Raw genomic sequence first — 25,429 nt, forward strand, 5'->3', positions numbered from 1 at the left:
ACAATTATTATTGATGACGCGTGCGGAGGCCACAAGTTGCGCTGCTTAAACGCTGTATCCGCGCAATTGGCGTTGTAACAGTCTGATCGCATTGATTTTTTTTTAAATATAAAAGATATAATATATTGAAAAAAATTCCATTGTGCGCTTACGTCCTTGAGTTGCGTATTTATGTTTCAACCTGCATGCTGTGATGTCCAAACTAACCATTTTTACGTTTGTATGTAGGCCTAGACTAGATAGAAAGTAACAACAGTATTTATATATTACCAGGGGTGGATTTAGGCAGGGGATAAACAGGCTTTATCCCCATAAAATTTAACAGTCATATCTTTTTTTTCAATAAAAATAATGACTACTTTTATTTTTCTGCAACCTGATCGTTTTTATCATTTATGTAATATTTTGCCGACCCCCACCCCCTTCCTCCCCCTCCTATAAACTATAATAACGCTGGATCCGCCCCTGATTACACGGATAATCACATCATTTTATTGGAAAATATAAGTCACTGAGTGGGCCCCTTATTCGACAGGTTTCAATCGAGTTTATAGCGAGAAAGTATAAGATCTTTGGTCGGAAGTATTAAGGAAAGACTATTATTTTGACCAAGCTAATTAGCATACGTGACCATCTCCATTAAAACTATTTTGTTTGAAATCACATAGCACATATTTAATTTATATATTTTTATAATTCAAAAAACAAAATTTTCTGCGTCAGTATATTTAATATTTTGTAAGACTGTTCTAAATATTGAAATTATTTATAAAATTTAATTTGTATTTCTAAATAAATAATATGATTCTGTGAAAATGGCGGATAACTTTGATTCGACAAAATAAACAAAGACTAAAAATGGTGTTTATTCCTTGTTACTAGAAGTCTAATTCGAAAAATGTCAACTATATATGTTAAATCATCTTTTTGTACATTTGTCAAGTAAGTAAAAACTTGTAACAAGTAGAGATGTGGAATGAAATAGAGTTCATGATGCTAGGCCTGGAAAGGCTCCATAACAAATTCGGACACAGTTGTTCAGTGGGATCGAGGCGGTGATTCATTGAGGCAATAATACATGTACAGTAGGCCTTGGCTAGGCCTGGCTTGCGTTGAGTAAGGTTTAAAATAGTGGATATCATTGTAATAACTAATAATATATCAAAGAAAAAAAATTCTTTCTCAAGTTATTAGGCCTATATATAGTTGATATAGTTCACTACAGTGACAATAATAATATTTCACTCCAGGGTATTTATGTATTAACTTGGAACAGCCATAACTGACCAAATCAGATGTCATTCTATGACAAGACCAACAGAATTGTATCTATCTCTTTTCAGAAACACAAATTTGGTTAGAATTCCACCACCTAGTTGCCATATGGTATGCAGATTAACAGGTGGCCTAGCAACGCTGTACAAACAAGCAAAACCATTGCATCAACAATCAAATAATACGAGTAAAGTTGAATTTGGTAATTACATACAAGACCAGAGTTGGCAAATGTTTAGGATAAGGTGTTACACCACAGTGAATAATACTTAATTCAATTGTTGGATCATTTTAATAATAAACATAATTGGTCAGATGTTTTGCCCTACTCTGACGTAATTTGTACTTCATACTAAGTACATTTGAGAATACTTAAAAAAAAATGTGCAAGTAATTCTCTGATGGGACTCGAACCCATGACGACCTCCAGATCACTAGCCTGGCGTTCATACCTCTAGACCACCAAGCTTGCGCTGATGGCTAGCCCAAGTAAGCAGCGGCTACTGTGTTATATTTGTATTGAACCACTATTACCTCAGAGTAGGGCAAAAAAAAAATATATCAAAATATGCCTGAACGCAAAGCTACTCCACAGTAGTTCAATGCAATTACAATAAACATAATAATATAAAAGAATTGAAACATTTTGAAAAGAAAGTTACTGATATCTAGTAAGACATTTTTTTGCAAAATTTATTTTAAAATTAGGTTGATTTTATGAGGTACAGCTATACAAACTATTTTGTTCCATTTAGACTTCATGTATGTGCTAGTCAAAGGTTAGTTATTGCCAATAGCTGTATTGACAGTTATTTTTAACAATGATGCAAAGTATATACTCTGACAAGTAGTAGTAAATTGCTAAATAAAGTAAGTAAAATCCCCCATCGCTCTTTACTGTTTCACCTCATACCTGCAGGTGTTAAAATATCGTAATGGATAGCCTAGCATCCTCTTGATAGGATGTAAAGCCGGTTGTTTCATCTATGACAATGTTACACCCAATCGCTCTTTACTTTGTTTGTCTAAAGGCATTAAAATGCACCAATAAAGAATAATTTGGCACATCCTCTTGATAGGATGTTAAGTCGGTTGATGTATTTATGACAACTTAATACTCAACCAACCTGAATTCTATGAAATGAACATACATTTGTGGAGTAACTAGGTGACTAATGCCTTTCAATTTCAATATAACCACCAAATATAGAAATATCAATGTTATTTTTAAAACTTAAAAGTAAAAGATGCAAATAGCTTTGAGGCAATTAATACAACAAGCCTTTATTCTGTAACTTAAAAAAAAGGTTGCATGAAAGACACACAAATATCTTTCTTAAAAACCAACATTACTTCTGTTTAATCATACTTGATACCCAATCTTTTATTAAACAGATTTTAAATAGGGGTGTGACAGGGCTTAAAACCTGTCCTATCTTTTTGACTTAGCCTCCACTTGAATCTGCCTATGTGCTTCTGTTTCTTATAAATTAAAAAAGTTAATAGACTAGAGAGTATTACAGTAATTGACAAAACTTATACTTTTTTAATTCTCAAAATTGATGTAAAGTTTCAACAAAACTTGCAGTTATTCATCTAAATTAGTAGTAATAATAGCATGTTGAGATCTATGAGTGCTCACACAAGTATTATAGACAATGAATGGTTAACATTGGACAGGAAAAGACGTACCTGAAATTTGTCTTTAATTAGTATAACTTGGATGGGAAATAGTTCAAGGTAATGTTGTAATTGAAACATATTTGATAGCAGTATTCATGTTATAGCTTGACAGTCACAAATAATGTTGTACAACATTTATAACAATCTCTGAAGTCAGTATCATTTATCTTTTAAAAAATACATTTTAAGAATTAATTTGTTTTTGAGTAAATTCAGTAGCTGCATCATTATATTTTAATATGACATTAATTACTAATAACATTGTCTTTTATATTTAAAAATATATGTAGGTATTAATTGTTTTTAAAAAATAAATTGAATAGTTTATTCATTAAATTGTATAAAAATGTAATATTATTGTTATTGTTATTATTGTTATTATTAATTAATAAATTGAAGAGTTAATGGAAGACCATGAAGCAAATTAAAAAGTTGAAAAATTAAATAAAATCAATGTAAAGATTTTAATTGCTGAAAAGATTGCATTGTAGGAAAGATAAGCTGCTGAAACTATGTAGAATAAGTTTTAACATAACGTGGATGTGATGATGACAAATGGACAATTTTTGCAAAATAATTAAATTAAACCATTAATTTAATTTTGTGTGAATTCATACATTTTGCATTTTTATTGATTAGAAAGAAGCACATACATCAAGAATTAAAATAATTATTTGTAAAATTGCACATTCTATAACACCTTAAGAAATTATTAGACTAATTGGAAATTAATAGAGAAGCATTTTGCATTTCAGTAGAGCACATTGTTTAATGTTCTGGCAATAAATATTAATTTAAAAATTTCAATGTTGATCTTCTTGAGATTATGTTTTTTCAAGGTCAGTATTGACTTTAGAGAAATTAAAATTCAAAGTCATAACTTATCAACTAAACACTGCAGATCACGTTTTAAATCCATTGCAAAATGTATTTTTATATTGTTCAGAACTTTTACAAACAAAAGAATATTAGTTTGTTTTTGATAATTTATCTTTACTGTTTACGATTTATAAATTTTTTTTTTAATAGAAAATGTTTCTTGTACTGATGAAAATGGAATTTTTAATGCCGATTTATTCAAGGAAGGTAATTCATAGTTTTAAATAGTTTCTTTCATTTATTATTCTAGTTTTACTATTCTAAGCTCTGTCTACACTATCAAACTTTATGTGACAAAAAAATGGGATGTGCCCATTTATGGACACAATGATGTCATATCTTTTTTTGTGAAACTAGTTTGACTTTATACAAACCTAGGCATTTTACAATTTGGGATGGGATGGGTGGATGAATGGGATGGTTGATGATGAAAACAAATGTGTATTAAATGTATTAATATATTTTCAGTGCCACTTTTGGCTAAAAGGTACAAATATGTGAAAGTGCTAGGCCGTGGAATATCATCCATCCTCATACAGGCTGTAGACACTCACAGAAGGGATGACTATCAAGTTGCTATCAAGATCCTTCACACCGAATATCAACTGCTTGGTTATCAGGTAGAAACCTGTATGGGTACAACACTAAAATTTGTAGAATATATGGATTTTATTGTGCTAGGCAGAGAAACCCACCTTCAAAATCTTCCACCCAGCATAAAGCTTATTTTGAACCACTCAGCCTATTTTGAACATAGCATCTACTCAAACTGTATTAACTAAATTCAAAGTCATCACAATTGATAAAATGAATATGTATAGCTTTTAAATCCGATTTTCCACTAGACGAATTTGTTTGCGTGAATCGAATGCGTCCGCTTATATGCATGCGTTTTTCTCAATAGAAAACAAAAACTCTACTCAACCATAATCATTTGAATTGTTAACTATTTTATTACAGGAAGCTGACACTGTACTAAGATTGAACAGAATAGATCCCAGTAATTTCTCAAGGGTAGTTAAACTTCTGGTAAGTGAGAAAATAGATCAGAAATCATTCTGATATTTAAAATGAACTATTTAATTCGGTAATGATGAGTGTCCTGGCACTAGACTTAAACTCAGAACCCCTAAATCAAGCTAAGTACGATCAAAGTGCCATAAAGTTTAAAACAATTCCCTTGTAGTTTAAACATGACATTTTGTGTAGGCATTATAAGTCTAGTCAATTAATATGTGCCCCTAGAAATTTCAAATAAACTAATGGATACTAACAACAATAAGAAGAAAAGGTTGAGTATCCCTGAGGCTCTTTGTTCTAATTGTTAGAATTATAATGTAAAACACCTCAAGGCTCAGGTAATAATTATCCAACTTATTTATTACTGACATACATATGATTGTTTTTTCTATTTTGGTATTCTAAATTACAGAAAGTATTTAATATATTTACTATTTTCTAGGAATAAAAGATCAAAGAAAAATCTACAATAGTATCCAACTCACAGTTATATTAATGGAGTATTTGCAGAATATGTATTATTGTAAAAATAATCTCTCCTGGTTATTGTACATTATTAGTATTACTGTTATCTAGTTATTATTACTGTCTTTATAAATTATATTTATTTTAATTTAATTTTTATTGTTACATGTTTTTGTTGTCATGATGTATTTCTGTGAGGGTCCCTAATGATCAGCTTCGGCTGGATAGACCACCCTCGTAAAATATTGTTGAAATAAATTTTAAAAATAAAACTCCAGTTATCCCTGCTAACAGGAAAACCTAACAATGTATCTCCTTTAATAGGAGTGTCTCCAGAATAGCGCTTTGCGTGGTAGAAATTTCACGGAAAAGTGTCCCCCGATGGGTCTCTTAAGCAAAGGATTTTACCCATTATCATTATAAATATTGTGGTATTATTTTTTTATTTTATTAAAAATGAAAATTATCTTTCAGAATACCTTCCAGTTTGGTGATCATTTTTGTATGGTATATGAACTTCTACATCCAAACCCACTATATGAAGTTATTAGTAAAAACTTACATCAAGATAAGGTAAATTATATCAGCATTTATTATACTACAGAACTACTCATAGTTTACTGCAGTAATAATTATTATACTGCAATTTTATTTTCAATTTATATTTTGTCAAAAACTGCAGATATTAATGAATCAACCTGAGAATGTATTCAAAATAATTTGTTATATTGAAATAGAGAAATTGTTTTTAAAATAGTTTTTTAGTGTTATTTACAGGTGTTTTGATCAAATCTGTTGAATGTAAACACATCATGAGTTTCCGCTGTTGATATTATTGATAACATCTCATCTTTCATTATAATGCATTCTTACAATTACATTCAAAATAAAATTGAATTGAACAAAGAATGTATTTTAAATGTAAATCTAAATACAGTCTACTCTCCAAAACACTCTGTTTTCAGTATTAAGTTCATTCCTCCTGGTTGCTTCCTTCCCTTCATTCGTCTACCACACATTTCTTCCTTCCCATCATATTTCTTCCTTCCCATCATTCCTCTACCACACATTTCTTCCTTCCCTTCATTACTGTGCTCCTTGTTTCTTCGTCCCTTCATTCATCTACCACAAATTTCTTCGTCCCTTCATTCATCTACCACAAATTTCTTCCTTCCCTTCATTACAGTACTCCTTGTTTTTTTCTCTATTAATTCTTCTACCATTAATTTCTTCTTGCCCTACATTTCTCCATCCCTCATCCTCTTATTTCCTCCTTCCCCTCTTTCCTCCTAACTTTAATTCTTACACAACCTCTTCCACTTAGATTTAATGGAAATATGACTTGAATGAAAAGCATAGCACATACACTTCTACATTGTTTATACAATGATACAATCATTTGAGCTTATCATTAATATCCATTTAAAGCATTTATAATGATAGATTTACAGTCACAATGCATTGTACATCAACATTGATGGATAGACAGTGTGGAATAAAAGCGCAGAGACTGAAGACAATGACTAACTAGTTATACGATGATTGATCCATTGTTACTATAATAAATTGAAAGTAGCTATTAACTAAAGCCGTCCTTTTATGTAGGGGAGGGCACAGATGAGAGATGGGATCTAACTACAGAATACAGTCTTAGTGTGTAGACTATTTCCATCAAATTCATTTTATTCATTTCAACAATATTTAAAACAGCACAAATACTTGAGTATGGTAAAAAAGGTCACTGGACCAGTGTTGCCATAAGGCATGCCGAATATAATACACAAATATATTTCGCAAATGTAATATTAATATTAAATTATGTTGATATTAATGCTGCGTGACACTCGCACTGAATAGTGAGAAGGTTAGTGTAAGGCCACCTTTCACATTACATCATGAGACGGATGAATATAAAAAATAATTTATTTACATATTTCTTGCTAAAGTAAAACTATCAAATCGTTATTCTCTCAAACAATATTTGATGACAACTGTATTGTATAAGAGAAATTAAAGGTTACTTGCATTAGCAAAATATAACAAGCTGCAAAAATAAAAGCCTTTTAACTAATTGGATTTGTGAATGGCCAGTTGCTTTGTTAAATATGAACAAATTTATTGATAGAATACCAAGGATGTTTTCACAATAGACTATGAATAGTAAGTAGGTGACAAATCTGATGCAGCTCACGGCAGTTTCAGTGATATGTACAGATTCTCTGTCCTCTATTTACAAATATGGCGTTAGGATCTCTCAATTTGCAACAATAACCTATGCATTGAGTTGTATTCGGTCGTCATCTGAGCCTATTAATGCATAATTGTGTCGTCTGGACCTAGAAACCACCTATGGAATAGAATGATGTTCCTAACTTTCCCTGCATGCCTACAATGACCTAACTTATTCCTAGGTAAAATTGAAATCTCCCTTTTATGTCTCCAGTGAGTGTGTAAAATAAGTAAAAGTGATGCCAGTTCAAATAGATGTCAGATGAGACCATGCTAACTACAATCTGAGCATTAACATGAGTATTATACTAAAACAACCTGACCTAAATATAAATTTATTTCTAATCTATATTTATGTCTAGACATCCCAATAGATTTTCCATACGGCATTATCTGTTTGTACATAGCAATAAACACTGTTTTATGCATGTGTTCACAGTATGTAGGTGCTATTTATTACAAACTGTTTGGTAGCATCATACCTCCCTGGTTTCCTAGTACATCAGCTGTCAGAGAACTTGCATATTCATTTTACTTTAAAATATTAGTAAATTACTTTCCAACAAGAATGATCAATATTCGGATTATTTGAATGTAATACCCCTTTTACACCGGCAGCAAAAATACGGATCCTGAATTATGTAATCCGAGTCGTACCTGGGACGCAAAAATGTAGGCTGGTGTAAAGATGTTAAAAATTACCCGGGTCGCTGAACCACCAGGGTAAGTGATCCTGAATGTATTCAGCGTCGAGTCAACCCGGGACGAACCCGTGTATTTGAGGTTGGAACTAATAGTATTTAAGATAAGACTTTGAATTTATTTAAGATTTTGTTTATTCGCTTATTTAAAAAAATAAAAATGTATGTTTATTTGTTATTCATTTTTATTTCAAGAAATATTCTATGAGTATACTCAATTTTTGTTTGTATTGCCATATAAAAAAAGAGCCTGAGGGCGGTATTTAGATTAATCTAAAATATTTACACAGGTTGGTATTTTACAGTGTAAACACACGCAATCTGTGTCATTCCCGGGTTAATGAATCAGGTGTGAAATGGAAATTTATCCAGACACGACACAGGTTTGTTCTAAGCTTGGCGGTGTAAAACGGTATTATTTTGAAGTCATCATTTCCTTAATAATGCATACCTGTACTGTGCGATTTCAACATCTCAATAATACCTTGTTAAAGTTTATACTGTATTAGAAAAATATCTATAATTTATTGAGCGACACTGTCCCTTTAAACTTTCAGGGATTAGTTCTCTAAATCATGTAGAATTATGTTATTTGTTACTGGAAGACATTTCCTGTTTGCATGGATACCTAAAATACATCTCAAATTTCATTGAATTAAAACCTGAACTATCCCATTCATTATAATGATAGATTTAAAGGAACAGTTTACATTGAGTTTAAACTGAATTGAGGAACAGAAACTTAAAATGATATATTAGCTTTACAGTTTGTAACGGTTACATATATCTACATATGATTACTTACCTTTAGTTCATTTAGTTTAAAACAGAAGAAACAATCATAAGTTTACACGTCAGTACTGTACTATTTACATCTGGCATTAAGCTGCCTCTTTAAATCTAGGATAAAATGAACACACCTGATATAGGACTTGAAAAGTGCACTCATCTATCATTTAACTAATAGTGAAAAAGTGTTTCACTATCAAACAAACTAATAAAACATCATTTAATAGATTATTAAACTACCATGCAATTAATTTAAGGTGATTACTTGGGGTGTATTCTTAAGTTCATTCTTTGGCATACTTAAGAATAAAAATTCTTACAAATTCAAATATTACCCATTGCCTGCTATGAAATTAGACTGAAGACCACACTGATTACTAGGTTCACGGGCAACACACTTAACATGCTCACTTAATCCAATAATAATTTTACATGAGGATTTTATAAAATTAAAAACAGTTAGCAATCAATACCAAGCCTCATCATTATAGGACTTATTTGTTTAAAAAGCTTGGCTTTATTTAGTGAATCGTTTACTATTGAGTGTATAGAAATGTACAAACATTTCATTTTGCTTGCAATGTTCAATATTTTTTTTTTAAAGAAATTAAAGTTGATTCGTAAGATTGCAGTTCAACTTTTACAAGTCCTTGGTTTTTTATCTCAAGCGAACGTGATCCACGCAGACTTAAAGCCTGAAAATATTCTGTGTTGTTCAGGTAAGTAAATTGAAAATTATTCATTGATTGAAGCATTAACAAATTCAATTATCTTTGTAGTAAGATTGAGTGGTCCCTCTGGAATATATCCAGATAATAAGGATAAACTTAATCAAAGATACCTGGTACACAGGTCAGAGTATTAACCTATGTACTTATGTATTCCAAAGTTAGTTGATGTGCTCAACATTATCAATTACTTTTCTGTCTTCAATGTTTATTTTGTTTGTGCAGGTATTTTTGAAATGAAGTTTTTTTTTCGCGTAAATATTATTACTTTAGTATTTATCAATGAATGTTAATTATGACTAAAAGATCATTTACACAATATTTCTTTCTAGTTCTATTGATTAAGAACTGGTCTGAAAGAACTCAATCAAATATCTTTAATTTTGACCTTTAATTTTGACCTTTAATTTTGACCTGTAATTCTAATTAAAACTTGCCTTGATCAAAAGAGATCCATTGACATATTTTAAAACAAACCCCAAAAGATCTGACCTATATTTATAATACAATAATAATTATCTTTACTCATTTATTAATGAGTATCGATAGTGTTGACAATTAAACAAGACATAGTGATAAATAGTGCATGATTTAATGATTTATTCACAGACGACATCTCCGAGGGAGTCAAAGTGGTCGACTTTGGCAATGCCATTCGTTGCATCTTTAATGAACTTTCGCTTTACTACGATGACTTCCAACTGCAAACAATACTGTACAGGGCACCTGAGGTTAGACATAATTATTCAATCAAGCATGACATAATCAGTCAAGCGTGACATAATCGGTCAAGCATAATATTTTTTAGACTGATTTTTTTAAATAGCTATTCAAATATTTATATTAGTCATATAATAAGCATAAGTCAATTATATTGAGAAGTAAGCATTAAGTACATAGACAAATCTTTGTACAACAACATGTTCTAACAAATATTCTATTTACGGTGTTTTTACTGTAATTGGTACTATAATACGTGTTTTTTTAATACAACTGGGCTTATTTAAAGGTGGTACTTAAATATTACTTATACTGTAAAAGGATCTTAATAGATTGTGATTATTTTAAGTTGGTTCTTATTATAGTATAGAGTAGATTTGCCATTAGGTGGTTTTCATTGTAGATATTGCACTGTGAAAGACACCTGCTCTCCTACTACTAATTGCAGAGTCACATGAGGTCTGGATATCTCCAACAAAAAGCCGTATTAATCTTTGTATTTAGAAGCATCTATGTTTGAATGTACTCAAGTCTAGACTTGACCTTCTGTTTGTCTGCTGCCTATATATGCAAAAAACAATATCGATCCAATCTTTTGAAGTAAAAACATTTTGCTCAATCATTCATCTCATATCAAACTATTCTAGTCAAGCATTCATTCATCTCTCTAGCCCAAAATTATTCCAAAATATCTTTACATTATCAATGACCATGCAAACATACATAAATTCTTTATTCATCTATTAGTGACATCAAGCAGTCCATTAATTTGACTAAGTCTGCATCCAACCAAAGCATATCTTAGCACTTTCACTCCTTTCCAATAATTGTTCAAAATGTAGTTTACATGATGCCATAATAGCTACATTAAAATTAGGCGGTGCAAAAAATGCTGTAATTAGCGTCTTATGATCGCTTGATTGAATTAATAGCTCATTTTACCTTCAGCAAAAAAGCACAATTGATCGCTTGTTTCATACCAATTGCTATCTACTGAATGTTCTGTAAAACATAATTATTATTTTTAATGTCGCGTTTTATACTAAGATTTCAGGGCGTTGGTGATTAGCATCATATGATTAATTCTTAGATTATAGCTGAACTTTCTCATTAGCAACTATTTATTACAACATTTGTCATGTAAAAGTCTAAATTATCCTCGTTAAAAAACTCATGTTAGTTTTGACAAAAGCAAAAAACTCATTGCCGTTTTGCAGCAAATATATTTAAGCATTCATGAAACACATTTTGAATTACTCTATATTGAGGAATTATTGGTTTAATAATACAAAGATTTACATTATTCAGTTCCATACTGGCTCTAGTGGTATGAGCACAATTCTCATTTAAACATGATCCAAAAGGATTAAAAGCTGACTTAATTTTCATAAACTTACAATGTAGATATTCTTTGAAATGCATACTAATCGGGTACTTCATTTACACACAATTGATCATTATTTTTATGGAACTCTTTTCTTGCATAATGATGCATAAAAAGATTAGTAATTAAAACAAGTGTTATTTAATATAATCTAAAATCTGAAACGTGTAAAATTTTGACTTTTGAAATGAAATTTAAAATTATATAATGAAATTTATCGAGAATATTATCAATAATCTAAAATTCATATTGAATAGCATAATTCAATATTTGTATGATACTTTTAATCTCCTTGTGTAATGTTGCGTATGTATTAAGGATATTGTTAATCATGCAATCTGTATGCCATCGTGTAAAAATAAGTACTTTGTATGAAGGTAAATCAAATAGAAATATAGAGGCTTGTTTGAATAATGATGCATAAACAAAGTATATCACAATTAATGCAGTAACTTGAATTTTGTAGTGCATTGCAAGATTGCCTTACTTAAACTTTAACTAAAAATAATTGTTTTTATGTAATGATGCATAAGAAATATTTACAAAAACAAATTATTGATTTTAAATGTAAAATTGAAGATCTTCAATTAAACATACTAGTGTAATGAAGGAACAATTTGGATCCCCTAGATAATAGAAGCTGCACAGTGTTATATATACATAATATACATTTTTAAAATAAACACTTCACTAATTTTATTGATGATCTGATGTGATAAACATACAGGGACATTTTCAAGTTCTACATCCTAAATTTCAGCAAAATGAATATATTGGTCATTTGGTGACATCACAAAAGCTTATTAAAATGTTAAGTTATTTTTATCTTCAACATAAGCCATATACAAATAACATTCTCTGCATTTTGTCAAGTATTTCACTCAATTTCTTAGAACTTTATTATTTACTTTTTTTATACACAAACATATTGTTTTATGCAAACATTGCAAATGTTGCTAAGTAAAATCATGTGATCTTACTCTATTGATATGAATCTGAATAATGGTCCATGAATGACCAATGCTTTCATACATAATTTTAAAACTGCGAGTCTCATGAGGTATATTTGTATCGGTTATATTGCAAATCCATATCATGAATTCTCATAATTATTAGTATATTACTGTGGCATATCACGCATTATTAGGCCTGAATAGCCTGCATAAAACTAGTAAATTTGAACTCTTATTCATATATTGAAACATTTTATAGAAATTTAGAGCGTTGAAAGTAGCATTTTATATCATTGTCACGCACACAATCTATTTTCACAATCAAGCATGATTCATATGAATAGTTTGAAACATATTTTCTTCCAATCGTATGAAACGAAGCCAAGAATGTTTTTCTTACTAACATCCTTACAAAGATAAAAAGTAGATTGAAAAATATCTGATCAAATTCATAAGTTATTTGTATGCATCGCAAGCCTGTAGTCCTTTTTGTTGAATTTGATACAGCAGTGATGGAATAAATGACCTAACTAGCTGAACTCATGATGAAGTTTACCCCTTTTGTTAAACCTCCCCCTCCCCTAACTAGCTGAACTCATGATGAAGTTTACCCCTTTTTGTTAAACCTCTCCCTCCCCTAACTAGCTGAACTCATGATGAAGTTTACCCCTTTTGTTAAACCTCCCCCTCCCCTAACTAGCTGAACTCATGATGAAGTTTACCCCTTTTTGTTAAACCTCTCCCTCCCCTAACTAGCTGAACTCATGATGAAGTTTACCCCTTTTGTTAAACCTTTCCCCCCCCCCCTCCCTGGTTACAGGATTGTGTGTAAGGAACTTGGCACTCTTGTAAAGAAAGCTGTTAATAGGTTTAACTGAAGACCCGTGGATTGACTCAAGTCACGCCAGAATTCAAGCCAAAGACCAAACAAATTTACAACTATTATTTAATCAATCTTGAATAACACGATTAAGAAAATTACATTAGCAAATCGTAATTATTTTATTAGTTTATGAAAATTTTAGAGAAAATAAATGTTGAATAGATAAATGCATAATATTATTCTGTCAATGAGAAATTCTAATAATTATAATCGACAAATACAATTCCATTTCCTACTTAAGTGTTCTGCTTTAAAATGTCATTTATTTCATTTTTAATATTTTTTTCCTCGAATGATTTAGCATACGTAGTGATTACTGTCTGTAATTTCAGAATTTCGTTCTATTACACTTATGACCTCATGCTTTCAGGTGTTTGCTCATTATCCAAGGGGCTGACCTGGTTGTACAGGGCAGCATTTTTCAACTTTGAACTCCCAGGGCTTTGAAAATAGATGTTGTAGTATTTTGAGTTGTAATTCCCAAGGGGCAAGCTTCTTAACTTTCATTTCCCAGGGTACTTCATTTATATGCAGTCTTATGTAACTAGCAAAGGTGCTCAATACCTGGAAATTGTAATCATTATGGGCGGGGCAAAATCTGCGATGCTGTAACATATTTTATTTAAAAAAAATGATGGTAGCATATAGCTGCTGAGAATAATAATATAAGAGAAATATATTATTCTAATATTCAAATTATTTTTAAATATTGGTTTCATTTTCAGAAAGACAATTTTTACACTCAATGCAAAACAAAATGCTTCCAATAAAAAGAAATTGTACAATAAAAAAGAAAACCAAATTGAAATAGCGCTGAATTAGAAGCTAGTTGTCAAGGTATGAGAAACAAACAATTTGAATAAGATAAACTTGTAAATAAAATCCCATTGCATTAGAGACTTATATTATAAGAAGATGTGCTTAAGTTCCTTGCTAGCCTTCTCCCACATGTTTCCTAATTTGTATACTTTGCATACAAAATAAAGCCTTAAGGGCACTCAAATTATTTTATATATATTATTAATATTATTATCATTAATACAGGTCTGTTTTCTTTGATCTCTTAAGCCACTTGCCAGAATACAATCACATCAATGTTATAAACTCTGACCACTTAGTCAGTTAATAATAGCAATAATTATCATAGTACAGAAATGCGTCTCTTTGTTCTTGTTTTATTCCCTTAAGGATTCTCAAGTGATTGCCCCTGGGCATTTTTCTCTGAAATCCGAGACACGCAAGGCTGCAAGTATCGTTGAAATGTGCGTGATACAGTACAATTGATTAAATTCCAAATGCGTAATTCATATTGAAAATAAGATCATCTCTCTAAAATAACAAAGCAAAGGTTTAAGGTGATACGTTTAGTTAATGGTGTTGTCATTTTAGCGTGGAATTTGTGTGTGATGAATGTACATGTGGGATCAAAGGTTAGACGTGTACTATAGACCAATACAAAAGTACAATGCATTTAAAGTTATAGTTCTGGATTAATGGTAATGAATACAGATGCGTACTATGATGCGTATGAAATTTGTTTCTTGGTGTGAATGCAGGCTTATTCACATATCCACTACTTAATGTTCACACTGAGACCTGATTCCAGTCAGGTGACTTGATACAAATATCATGAAAAATGTATATAAATAGAACTATACATACAAACGAATACAGTGTTTTTGATTTTTCAATTCAATTCAATTCAAAGAACATTTATTAATGAAAACATAACGCACCCATAGTCTTAATCGGGGCTCAGTGTGAAGAACATACTATAGCTTACTTGATAAGACCTTGATTCCCTGCCCTTATTGCATTGCTTCTCCCAAAAGGAATGATGGTGACTATGTGTCTTATGTTTATCATGATATCTCATCATTAATCATCCATTTCATTCAATTTACATTGTTGTGTTTGTACATACATGGATCATTAATCTATAACTAAATTCATTTTCTGTGATTGTAATAGTTAATGCTGTAATGAGAAAACATGCATTGATTTCTAATAACTTTACTCATTTTGTTACTTTTTACGAATCAAAGTAATTCTACTGCAGTTACTACATTTTTTTACTGCAGTAATTGTATGATTTGTATTTGTTTCAGAAGTTTAAGAGGAGTCATTTGAATAAACAATGGGTATATTGACCCCAACCCCCTACCCCTGCAAAAACCTGCTAAATAATTGGTTAATAGAGTAAAAAGAATGCACTGCAATAAACAAGTAGAATAATCTTAGTCTACCCTATGATAATTTTCATGCAACTTGATCCAGGAAAATTGGTTAGATAATCTTTTTTATATATATTTTTTTCATTTATACTTTATATTATTGTTGTTTGTTCTGCTTAGAAGCCAACATTTGTACAATAATTCTTTCATACTTTGTTTGAGATAGTGCTAAACTTACAACTTAGCCAACAAGATTAATGTTCTTTCAGTTGCATTCACACCTGAGAAGCGTCTAATGATTCTAGAAGATTATATCATTCACATCATTTTGTTTTAGTACACGCTTGAGATCTAAGCATGTACACTTGCAACACACCAGCCCAGATCATCTTACAAAAAGCGCAACGATCAAATTCCCACAATCATGAATCTTATCCGCAACCCTGACGTATGTTGAGAATTTATTGTACAATTGAGAATGTTTTAAATACGTTTTTGCACCTGAGTGATACTAAGTTAATATCACTCAGGTGCTAAGCATTGTAATTCTTATGTTTGGTCCTGCATCGTGCATACTATTGTCAGGTTTTGTTAATAAACAAGAAGGGTGGTGATATAATCTTATTCCATCATTTAGCTTAAAGGTTACCAGAGCGTCCCTTTGGATGATATAACAGCATCGCATCTCCTCATAAATTATGGCGAGACCTTCAAGTTGTATAATGCGAGATTAAATATCATGGCCAATTATGACTAAATGCCATAACCATTATTATACAAAATTGTTATCATAAATTTTTATCTTTTTATCCCTTTTGTAAAAAATTTGTATGTTTATTTATGTATGTATATTTAAAAATAAGTATGCATTGCACAACAAACAATTCACAAAATGAGAGATCTAAAGTTTACACACAGTCAGTATTCAACCATGGATTAAATGCAGCTGGCTTTTAACATAATAATTCAATCAATAAATCAACTAATCATCAAAAACTGAAAGTATCAAAGCGTGATAAAAGTTTGAACAATAAGTGTGAGAATTAAGTCATTAATTAATTGGGATTAATTAAGATGAATTGCGGGGTTAATCACTTTATAAGTTTAATCAAAATTGAACAATGGATGTGAATACAAAACATTAATGTTTATACAAGCTATCGATACATTTTTATTCTGAATTTCACACGATATGACCTGTAAAATGCTGTACAAAATCTCAGCTTTGCAATATGTTATAAGTATGTACAAGTTAAAGTTCTCAATTTGACACATTTGTAACACTCCAAATGCCTAATGTTTTCAGAGCAAACTTCAGTTTCTAAATTTAGCATAAATCGTTTCTTTGAGTAGACAATATTTTTGTACCAACAACCTATTTTTGTCAAGGAGTGTTTAACTTTCAAATGAGATGTTTAGCTGTTGGGCTTTGTCTTTATACATTCCTAATGTAGCGCTGTTATTTATTAGTTACATATTGTACTGCTACAAATTTTAGTTCGTAAGAAACAAAATTTCCTTAGAGGCAACAACATGATTTATGTTTTGAACTTTAGCCTTTATGTATGCTATGTAAATCATTCATGTGCATTATATGAGGGGACAATTGTCCTTCAATACTACATCGGGAAAGAGAGCTTTTTAGGTCACTAATCAACAAGTTGACGCCAATTTGTGAATAAATTAATTATGACACTCTTGAATTTGAACACTACGTACTAATGACTTTCATATTAATACATTAATAATGATTGAATTGGAATGATGTGAGTACATGACAGGGCCTGTTTCTGCTGCAACTGTTCAAAATACGGTATAAAAATACGGTATAAAATACGGTATTTTTTATACCGTATTTTTTAGTACCCCGTTTCTGCTAACAATACTTCTTGGGTGGTCGTGTTAAATTTCATCCTTTTTACCCAAATTGCCATTCATTTATTTGGTCGATAATTAAAAGTCGCAATAAAGGAAGTTAAGCCTCACTTTCAACAGGCTAGCCCTAGTGATAGAGATGTTGTGAGAGCACAGAAAACATCGTAATGGGGACAAGTAATTCGTTCCCTCCCCGAGTTATTGTCTTTTGCAATGTTGTACTGCTTTCGCAGGCTCTTCAGCTTTGAGTTTATTTGCTTTGGAGACAAGTCTATTCCGTACTCCTGCTTAATAAATGTCTTTATAAATGTGGTTATCCCTTTTATTACCTTTTAGTTGGCCGGACATTTAGCTCCCCCTCCTTCCCCACACAGATTTATATAGTAAATAGTGTGACGTCTTCGCTCCACATTTTCGCCGAATATATCTATACACGTGTGTAAAACAGCTGACAGCGACAGAAAATAAAAACACGATGTTGACCTCATGTCGCAGGTAAAAAAAAATACGGTATTTTTTATTGGCAGCAGAAAAGGGTACAAAAAATACGGTATAAATTTGTAAATACCGTATTTTATCCACAAATTTTGTGGGGAAAATACGGTATACAAAATACGGTATTTTTTTTATGAGCGCAGTTTCTGCTGCCAAAAAAATACGGTATAAATACGGTATTCAAAAAATACCGTATAAAATACGGTATTTTCTTGGCAGCAGAAACAGGGCCATAGTCATTAAAAAAACTATCATTCACAATTGTTTTGATAATGTACCAAAAAAAACCAGTTACTTGAAGGCATTAAAGTATAATTAATATATTCAATGTTGCTAAACTTTCACTTCTCTACCCAGAGGTCGCGCCACTAACAAAGACAAATGGCGAACAAATAAAATAACTTGAGGGGAAAAAACTGGGAATCTTCTTCTCAACCTATTCTTATTCTGTGTATTTATAAATCCTTACATTCCTTATTCCTTAAAGGCAGAGTACGATTCATTTTAGTTTGGCATGCTTTGCCCTATGTACATAGGTAAATCCATCAAATGTACTGTATTCCATTAGAAACAAATGTCATTAACCCGTCCCTTAATATATGACATTCTAAATGGATTACATACAAAAGTAGCTACATTTTATTTATTGATTTTAAGGGTCTTGGCTTAAATGCTTTGCTTATTTGGGTCCCATTTTTCATAACTTTTTGAAGACATATTTGTACATATCCTTAAGCTCTGTTTACACTATCAAACTTTATGTGACAAAAAAAATGTGATGTGCCCATATATGGACACAATGATGTCATATTACTACCATGTTTGGGCACATCACACTTTTTTTGTCAAACTAGTTTTATAGTGTAGACAGAGCTTTAGTTTGATAGAATACATTGAAAGAACTTGGGATTGACTAGAATAATATCACTTTGTTATCCAGCTATTAATATTGTAATGTAATATTATTGATTTAATGTAATTACTACAGTAAATGCACTCTGTAAACACAAGTAAATATTATTTTCTGTCTAGAATAATAATTTCAGCTTACCACTTACCTGGAAGCTAACACTGCAACAGCATGGTTTACAATATTCTAGTAAAATACTATGCACAACTCCAACAATTCACCAAGGCTCAATATTGGTCAAAAGGATACTGTACCATCCCCCAAAAGTAGTGTGTAATTAAGTGTAGTCACTTAGCTTGACTTCCAATTAGATTTAAGGACTGTTCCAGCTATTCTACAGCAAACCCTTGAGACCAGCAGCCACTACAGCTTACACACATCCACAGTTCACTGATTTCTTTCTTCTACTGTGTATGCTGTGCCTATGCAAATGAGTTTACTTAATTTGCATATGCATTGCACCTGCTTCCTGTATAGAAAGTTTACATGCATTTGATATGCTAATTTAATTTACATATTAACGTAATAGTAATATTTATATATTAATGACTTAATGCAATTACCAATTCATACTTTTTACTTATTTAATGTTTTAATTTAATGTTTTTTAAGGTTGTATTTGGCCTTCCATTTGGACCAGAAATTGATATGTGGTCTGTTGGCTGTATCTTAGCAGAGGTAAAATCCTATTTTATATGATTAAATAATGTATGGTTTATTATTACATTATTTAAATAAGCATTGACACCAACATACAAAGAATAATAAATGATATGTCATTCTTATAGCGATCTAAGAGCTCACATTATTACCCCAGTGACACGTACAACATCCAATCCCAATACAAACAGAGGGCTACCCATATATATATATAACAGTTGTTATACATTTTTATTTCATTAATTACATTTTACTATAACTATTGGATAATTCAAACATTATTTAGTACAAATATGAATGCCTAATATGGCCTTGAAGACAACTTAACAGCTTATGAACCCACAATGACATTGCCATTTCCCTTTTAATATCTTCCACAATTTGATTAAAACATACTTCATTTAGTATTCAGATTGGGGTATTCACTGTATCATTAAAATAAAGTCGATACAAAATAAATATTTATACATTTTATCCTGACTACATCGATCGACCCAGATAAAATAAAAAGGTATAGTAGTTATTACAAAAAAAAAATCCTGACAAACTATATATTGACTGCACTGTAGCTCAGAGTAAACCTACCATAATATAAACAATTGTACACGCAATTTATTCATTTGTGAATTGTATTGGTCAGATGTTTCAAGTAATTTAAATGTTTTCAAAAGTAACTTTAAGGCATTAAGGGTCTTTCACACCTGTTCCGGCACGGTTCCGGTCCGGCGCCGGAAAATCCAATCGAACGTCAATGTTTCGTTTTCACGCGGCTACGCGCATATTGATTGGCGCATAGCCGCGTGGAGCGTCGTGAAAACGAAACATTGATGTTCGATTCGCCGGACCGGAACCGTGCCGGAACAGGTGTGAAAGACCCTTTACTGTAGTTTAAGTTTTATTGTTTTTACTGTTATTTTTATATTTTAGTTTAAATGTACTATTGTACCCAGGGCCCCAGGGGAGACCAGTCTTTTTGACTGATTGGGCCACCCTGGTTAAATATTGTTAATAACTAAATAAATAAATAAATGTTTTTCCTACTCTGACACATATTTGTGTACTTTGTACTAAGTAAATTGATTCAGACTTGATTGAGCCACAACCTGCAACCTTCAGATCACTAACCCATCAGAGTAGGGCAAACATCTGACCAATTACTCAACTCCCTTACCAAAGCTACTCCACAGAAGTTAAATACAATTATCAAATATTAATTGTACTGTATTGGTATTAGTGTTATTAATCATATACTGTTGTTATACTTATGCCCCCACCCTCCTATGTGAAATTCTATAACCTGTGTATACCAATATTTGTAATAATTTCAGTTGTATATTGGAGAACCGTTGTTTCCTGCCAAGAGTAGTGACTTTTTGCTGACCAGAATGATAGGGCTGCTTGGTCCACTCCCAGCTTCTCCGTTCAACAGGGGCAAATTCCATAATGATTTTATAGGTTACATTGGAGAAAAGCAACCACCACATGGTAAGGAACTCCTTATTTTGTAAAGCTCTGTCTACACTATCACTTCAGTTTTACAAAAAAGGTGTTATGTGCCCAAATATGGTAGTGATGACATCATCGTGTTCATATATAGGCACATCGCATTTTTTTGTCACATAAAGTTTCATAGTTTAGACAGAGCTTAATTGTAAAATAATATCATAAGGTATTATAAGTTAGAAACTTTATTCAATAAATTTAACAATTCTCATTTCATGAATTGATTGAATAGGCATTGAATCAAGCAAATCAAGTTTTGATATCCAGACAACAAGGGATCTAACAATGTTAAGGTCCCCCTTGTTGGTCAGGTTGGATTTTCAACCCCTAATATGTTTTTAGATAATTAAATCCATTGTTGATGTACATTAAATTCTTAGAAAACCCTCCAAGCTGCTGTATAGGATGACATCCCTCAAAATATTAAACAATTATACTAAGCAAGAACTAAATGTCAAAGTAGCTATATATTTAAGTACATTATGTGCAAGAATAGCATTAATATTAGTACTATTGCAATTTGGACAGTTAGTTTTCGTCATTTTCTTAATCATAATTTACTTGCGGTTTTTTTCTTCTAGTAACTGTGAACAAGATCAAACATCGTTTAAATGGTTCCCCAGATTTTACTTTTGTTACATTTCTCTATGGAATGCTGAAATATAACCCAGGTAATTTATAGAGGGACATGGCACATTGGTACAAAATCAGTTTTGTATGAGAACCTTCTAGGTACTGTATCTTGGTTTCTCCAAAATACAGCATAACATGTGTTTCACATTCATAGAGGGACATGGCACATTGGTACAAAATCAGTTTTGTATGAGCACCTTCTAGGTACTGTATCTTGGTTTCTCCAAAATACAGCATAACATGTGTTTCACACGTATTGGCTAGGATCATGTAGCAGAACTCGTAATATAACCTTACACAATACAGCATTACACATGTTTCACATGTATTGCCTAGACTATCATAGACCAGAACCAACCTGTAATCTAACTTTGCATGACACAGGCATCACATGTAATGCATATGAGACGCTGTATTACTGAATTATCCTATGACACTATATCCTACCTTATTTTGGTCCCTATCCACACTTTGCTTGAGACATTTATTTTTCTAAATGATGTTTAATCCTTAATTCACTAATGTTTTTAATGGTGTAGGCACTGTCTAATGTGTAACAGTCATGTTTAATTATCATATATTCATATATTTTTCTATTTCTACAGATGAGAGGATGACAGTGTCAGAAGCTTTTCAACATGCATTTATTGCACCAGAGGTCGCAGGTCGATTTCTTTTACATGGATTAAGTATGTCTACTTAATATTGAGTACTTAATGTAGAGTCCTTTCATAACCTATCAAATTGAATGTAATGTTTTAGTAAATACTGAATACTAGTGAACATTACATTTTGTGGCTTAGTGAGTGAAAGATTTGTCATGACAGGTTAAGATACTTAAATTCCTAGGGTCTAGCTTGTTGCAGCTGAACTCCATTTATTGAAGAAAAAAAAAGGCAGGGAATTATTGACTGCTTGATCAATACTTTTAACCAATTACAAATTAGTATTCCAGCAATCTGAAAATGATTCATCACAACAAAATATGACATCGTGACAGAAAACAAGAATTCTAAAAAAAAAATGACAAAAAAGATAAAATGATAGTATAATAAATTAAAGCTTGTTAAATCACTATTATCATTATTATCATTTGTCTCTTTCTTAATTTAGAAAATCCATATTCCACGCTGGATATAGATTCTAGTTTATACACAAAATCTCCTGATGTTTCAGCTGACATTGCTAAGGAGTGTTTAACAAAAGTAGAACTGCTTAGAAGGGGGACGTTTAGAAGAGCTGTAGCCGAGGTTTCTCCCTTCATATCTAAAAAGAAATCACCTAGAGTAAATGTACACCCTCAAACAGTCCACACTACCCAACAAGAGAGGGCAGTAAACAGAAATGATGTCGCTGTAAGCAGAGACATGGACTATGACACTACCCAACAAAAGAGGGAAATGGACAGAGGTGTTGTTGATGTCGCTGGAAGGAGAGTAGATAGACAGCATGATACTACCCAACAAGAGAGGGCAGCAACCAGGAATGATGTCGCTGGAAGGAGAGTAGATACACAGCATGATACTACCCAACAAGAGAGGGCAGCAACCAGGAATGATGTCGCTGGAAGGAGAGTAGATACACAGCATGATACTACCCAACAAGAGAGGGCAGCGAACAGGAATGATGTCGCTGGAAGGAAAGTAGACACACCACATGACACTGCCCAAAAAGAAAGGGCAATGGACACATGTGTTGTTCCAGAAAGGAGAGTGAATGCGTGCCCTCAGAAACCTCAAACAGCTCCACAAGCCAGTTGTGCTAAACATTCTCGGTCATTGCCCAGTTTGAATAAAAAAGGAAGAACAAGAAAGCCCTTTGAATATTTTGACAAATCAAGAAAAAATGGGTTAAAAAACTGCTTGGATGGATTTAAAGAATTGGAAAATTGTGACGATCTCAACAGCATTTATGGCAATGTAAATGACCCGTATGATATAGACAACATTTTTAATGATGTTATAACTCCTGTTAAATTACTCGGTGAAAAGCAAAGCCAACAAAAACAAAACATAAAGTTGAAAACCATGCAATGTAGAAAATCTTTAAAGATAAATGATGACAATAAGGAAGTTGCAATTCCAAGAAAATCACCCTATTCTGAAAAAAAGAGAATCGAACCAGAACTCGACTTAAAGAACATCGGAAATAAGAAAGAAATTGCAAAAAGTTCTTTAACAACTGTGAATAGAAAGCGAAAAACACTTGATAATAGCGAAATACAATTTTCTGATAATTTGACGACATTTACAACTGAAAACACGTTGAAAATTAAAAAACGACAAAAACTAAATGATGAGGAACAAACTATATGCTCACCTGAAGTACAAAGAAGCAGCTCTAGAAAAAATAAAGGTGAAAAGATCTTGAACAGTAAACTAAAACACAGAAATGATATGGATGATTCTAAAAAATCTCATCAAGAACTTGAAAAACATTCAACAAAAAAGCAAAGTAAAACTGTTAACAAAAATGATAAACACAAAAAAGAAATTAAGAGTAAAAACCAATCAACTTTGAACACAGAAAATTGCATTGATAAGGACAGCAGTACAAGTAAAACACTCAAAGTTAAGATTTCAAATGTATCAACAGTTAATTCCAACGTAAAGCAAGATTCAGTGGAACATTTCTTACAATGTAAAGATTCTGAAAAAGATTGGTTTCATGTGGACGGTGTGAAGAAAAGGAGGCGAAAAGAAGAAACATACTTTTATTCACAAGTGGTGAGTATACATCTATATATTTGTGTTTTATTTCAGTACATACTTGTACAGAACACATACAGACATAGCAACTACATCTGGACCAATTTTGGTCGTACCCATATTGGAATTGTCAGCCACATGACAGCATGGATGTACTTTATAAAAAGCAAGGCAAAGAACACTTAATATTAACTAGACCTAAATTAAAATTAACATTGCTATGTTTTTTTTTGTATAGGAAGATGACATTCTTTTACTGTAGTGGATTAAATAAAGCAGGTTCACTACCAGATTAGTAATCGCCCACAACTTGCAAAACCAACAGAGGGCGCCATAGTGTTGGGCCAGGCGTCGTTATGTTTGATGGATGTTGTTTGTGATTGTTCAATAGTTCAAATTCGATTAAACTATTATTAATACTATTGCGCATGTGTTGCTGATGATACTAATGTAACACTCACTATTTATTACTTATGATGTAAATATCAGGTTTATATTTTTTTATTAATTTTTAGTGTGATTTTGATTCTGTATCCATAAATGGATGTAAAACATTTAAATCAAATGAAATTGAGTGCATTTAGATAAAACACATAATAATGTAGTCTAGGCTCTAGACTGTGTTTCGATAAATATTTTGGTACATATGGCATTTCAAATGTGTAACACTTGAGCTTGAAACGACGACTAGTGGACTAGCATGAAAAAGACAATTAAATACAGACTTGGGCAAGTCTATAAATAATGTAATGTTAATACTTT

At 31.6% G+C, this 25,429-nt stretch overlaps 1 protein-coding gene across 1 annotated transcript; it reads left to right on the forward strand.

Moving 5' to 3' along the window:
- Positions 1-815: 815 nt before the first annotated feature.
- LOC144851899 (uncharacterized) lies at positions 816-25,405 on the forward strand. Its single transcript, XM_078709554.1, has 14 exons — positions 816-942; positions 1,344-1,477; positions 3,988-4,044; positions 4,306-4,457; positions 4,798-4,866; positions 5,797-5,895; positions 9,646-9,760; positions 10,379-10,500; positions 19,776-19,841; positions 21,152-21,308; positions 21,908-21,997; positions 22,565-22,648; positions 23,073-24,685; positions 24,906-25,405. The coding sequence occupies exons 1-14, from the start codon at positions 899-901 to the stop codon at positions 24,927-24,929; spliced, it is 2,826 nt and encodes a 941-aa protein (XP_078565680.1). The 5' UTR covers positions 816-898; the 3' UTR covers positions 24,930-25,405.
- The last annotated feature ends 24 nt before the right edge of the window (positions 25,406-25,429 follow it).

The sequence above is a fragment of the Antedon bifida genome, chromosome 9 (assembly GCF_963402885.1).
Source record: "Antedon bifida chromosome 9, ecAntBifi1.1, whole genome shotgun sequence".
NCBI classification, from domain to species: Eukaryota; Metazoa; Echinodermata; class Crinoidea; order Comatulida; family Antedonidae; genus Antedon; species Antedon bifida.

Bases quoted from the DNA above. Each gene is read 5' to 3' on its own strand.
- LOC144851899 (XM_078709554.1), top strand. From the start codon at position 899: ATGTCAACTATATATGTTAAATCATCTTTTTGTACATTTGTCAA. The intron at 22,649-23,072 runs GTATGTCTACTT...TTCTTAATTTAG, and splicing joins ATTTCTTTTACATGGATTAA to AAAATCCATATTCCACGCTG. The intron at 24,686-24,905 runs GTGAGTATACAT...TTTTTTGTATAG, and splicing joins CATACTTTTATTCACAAGTG to GAAGATGACATTCTTTTACT.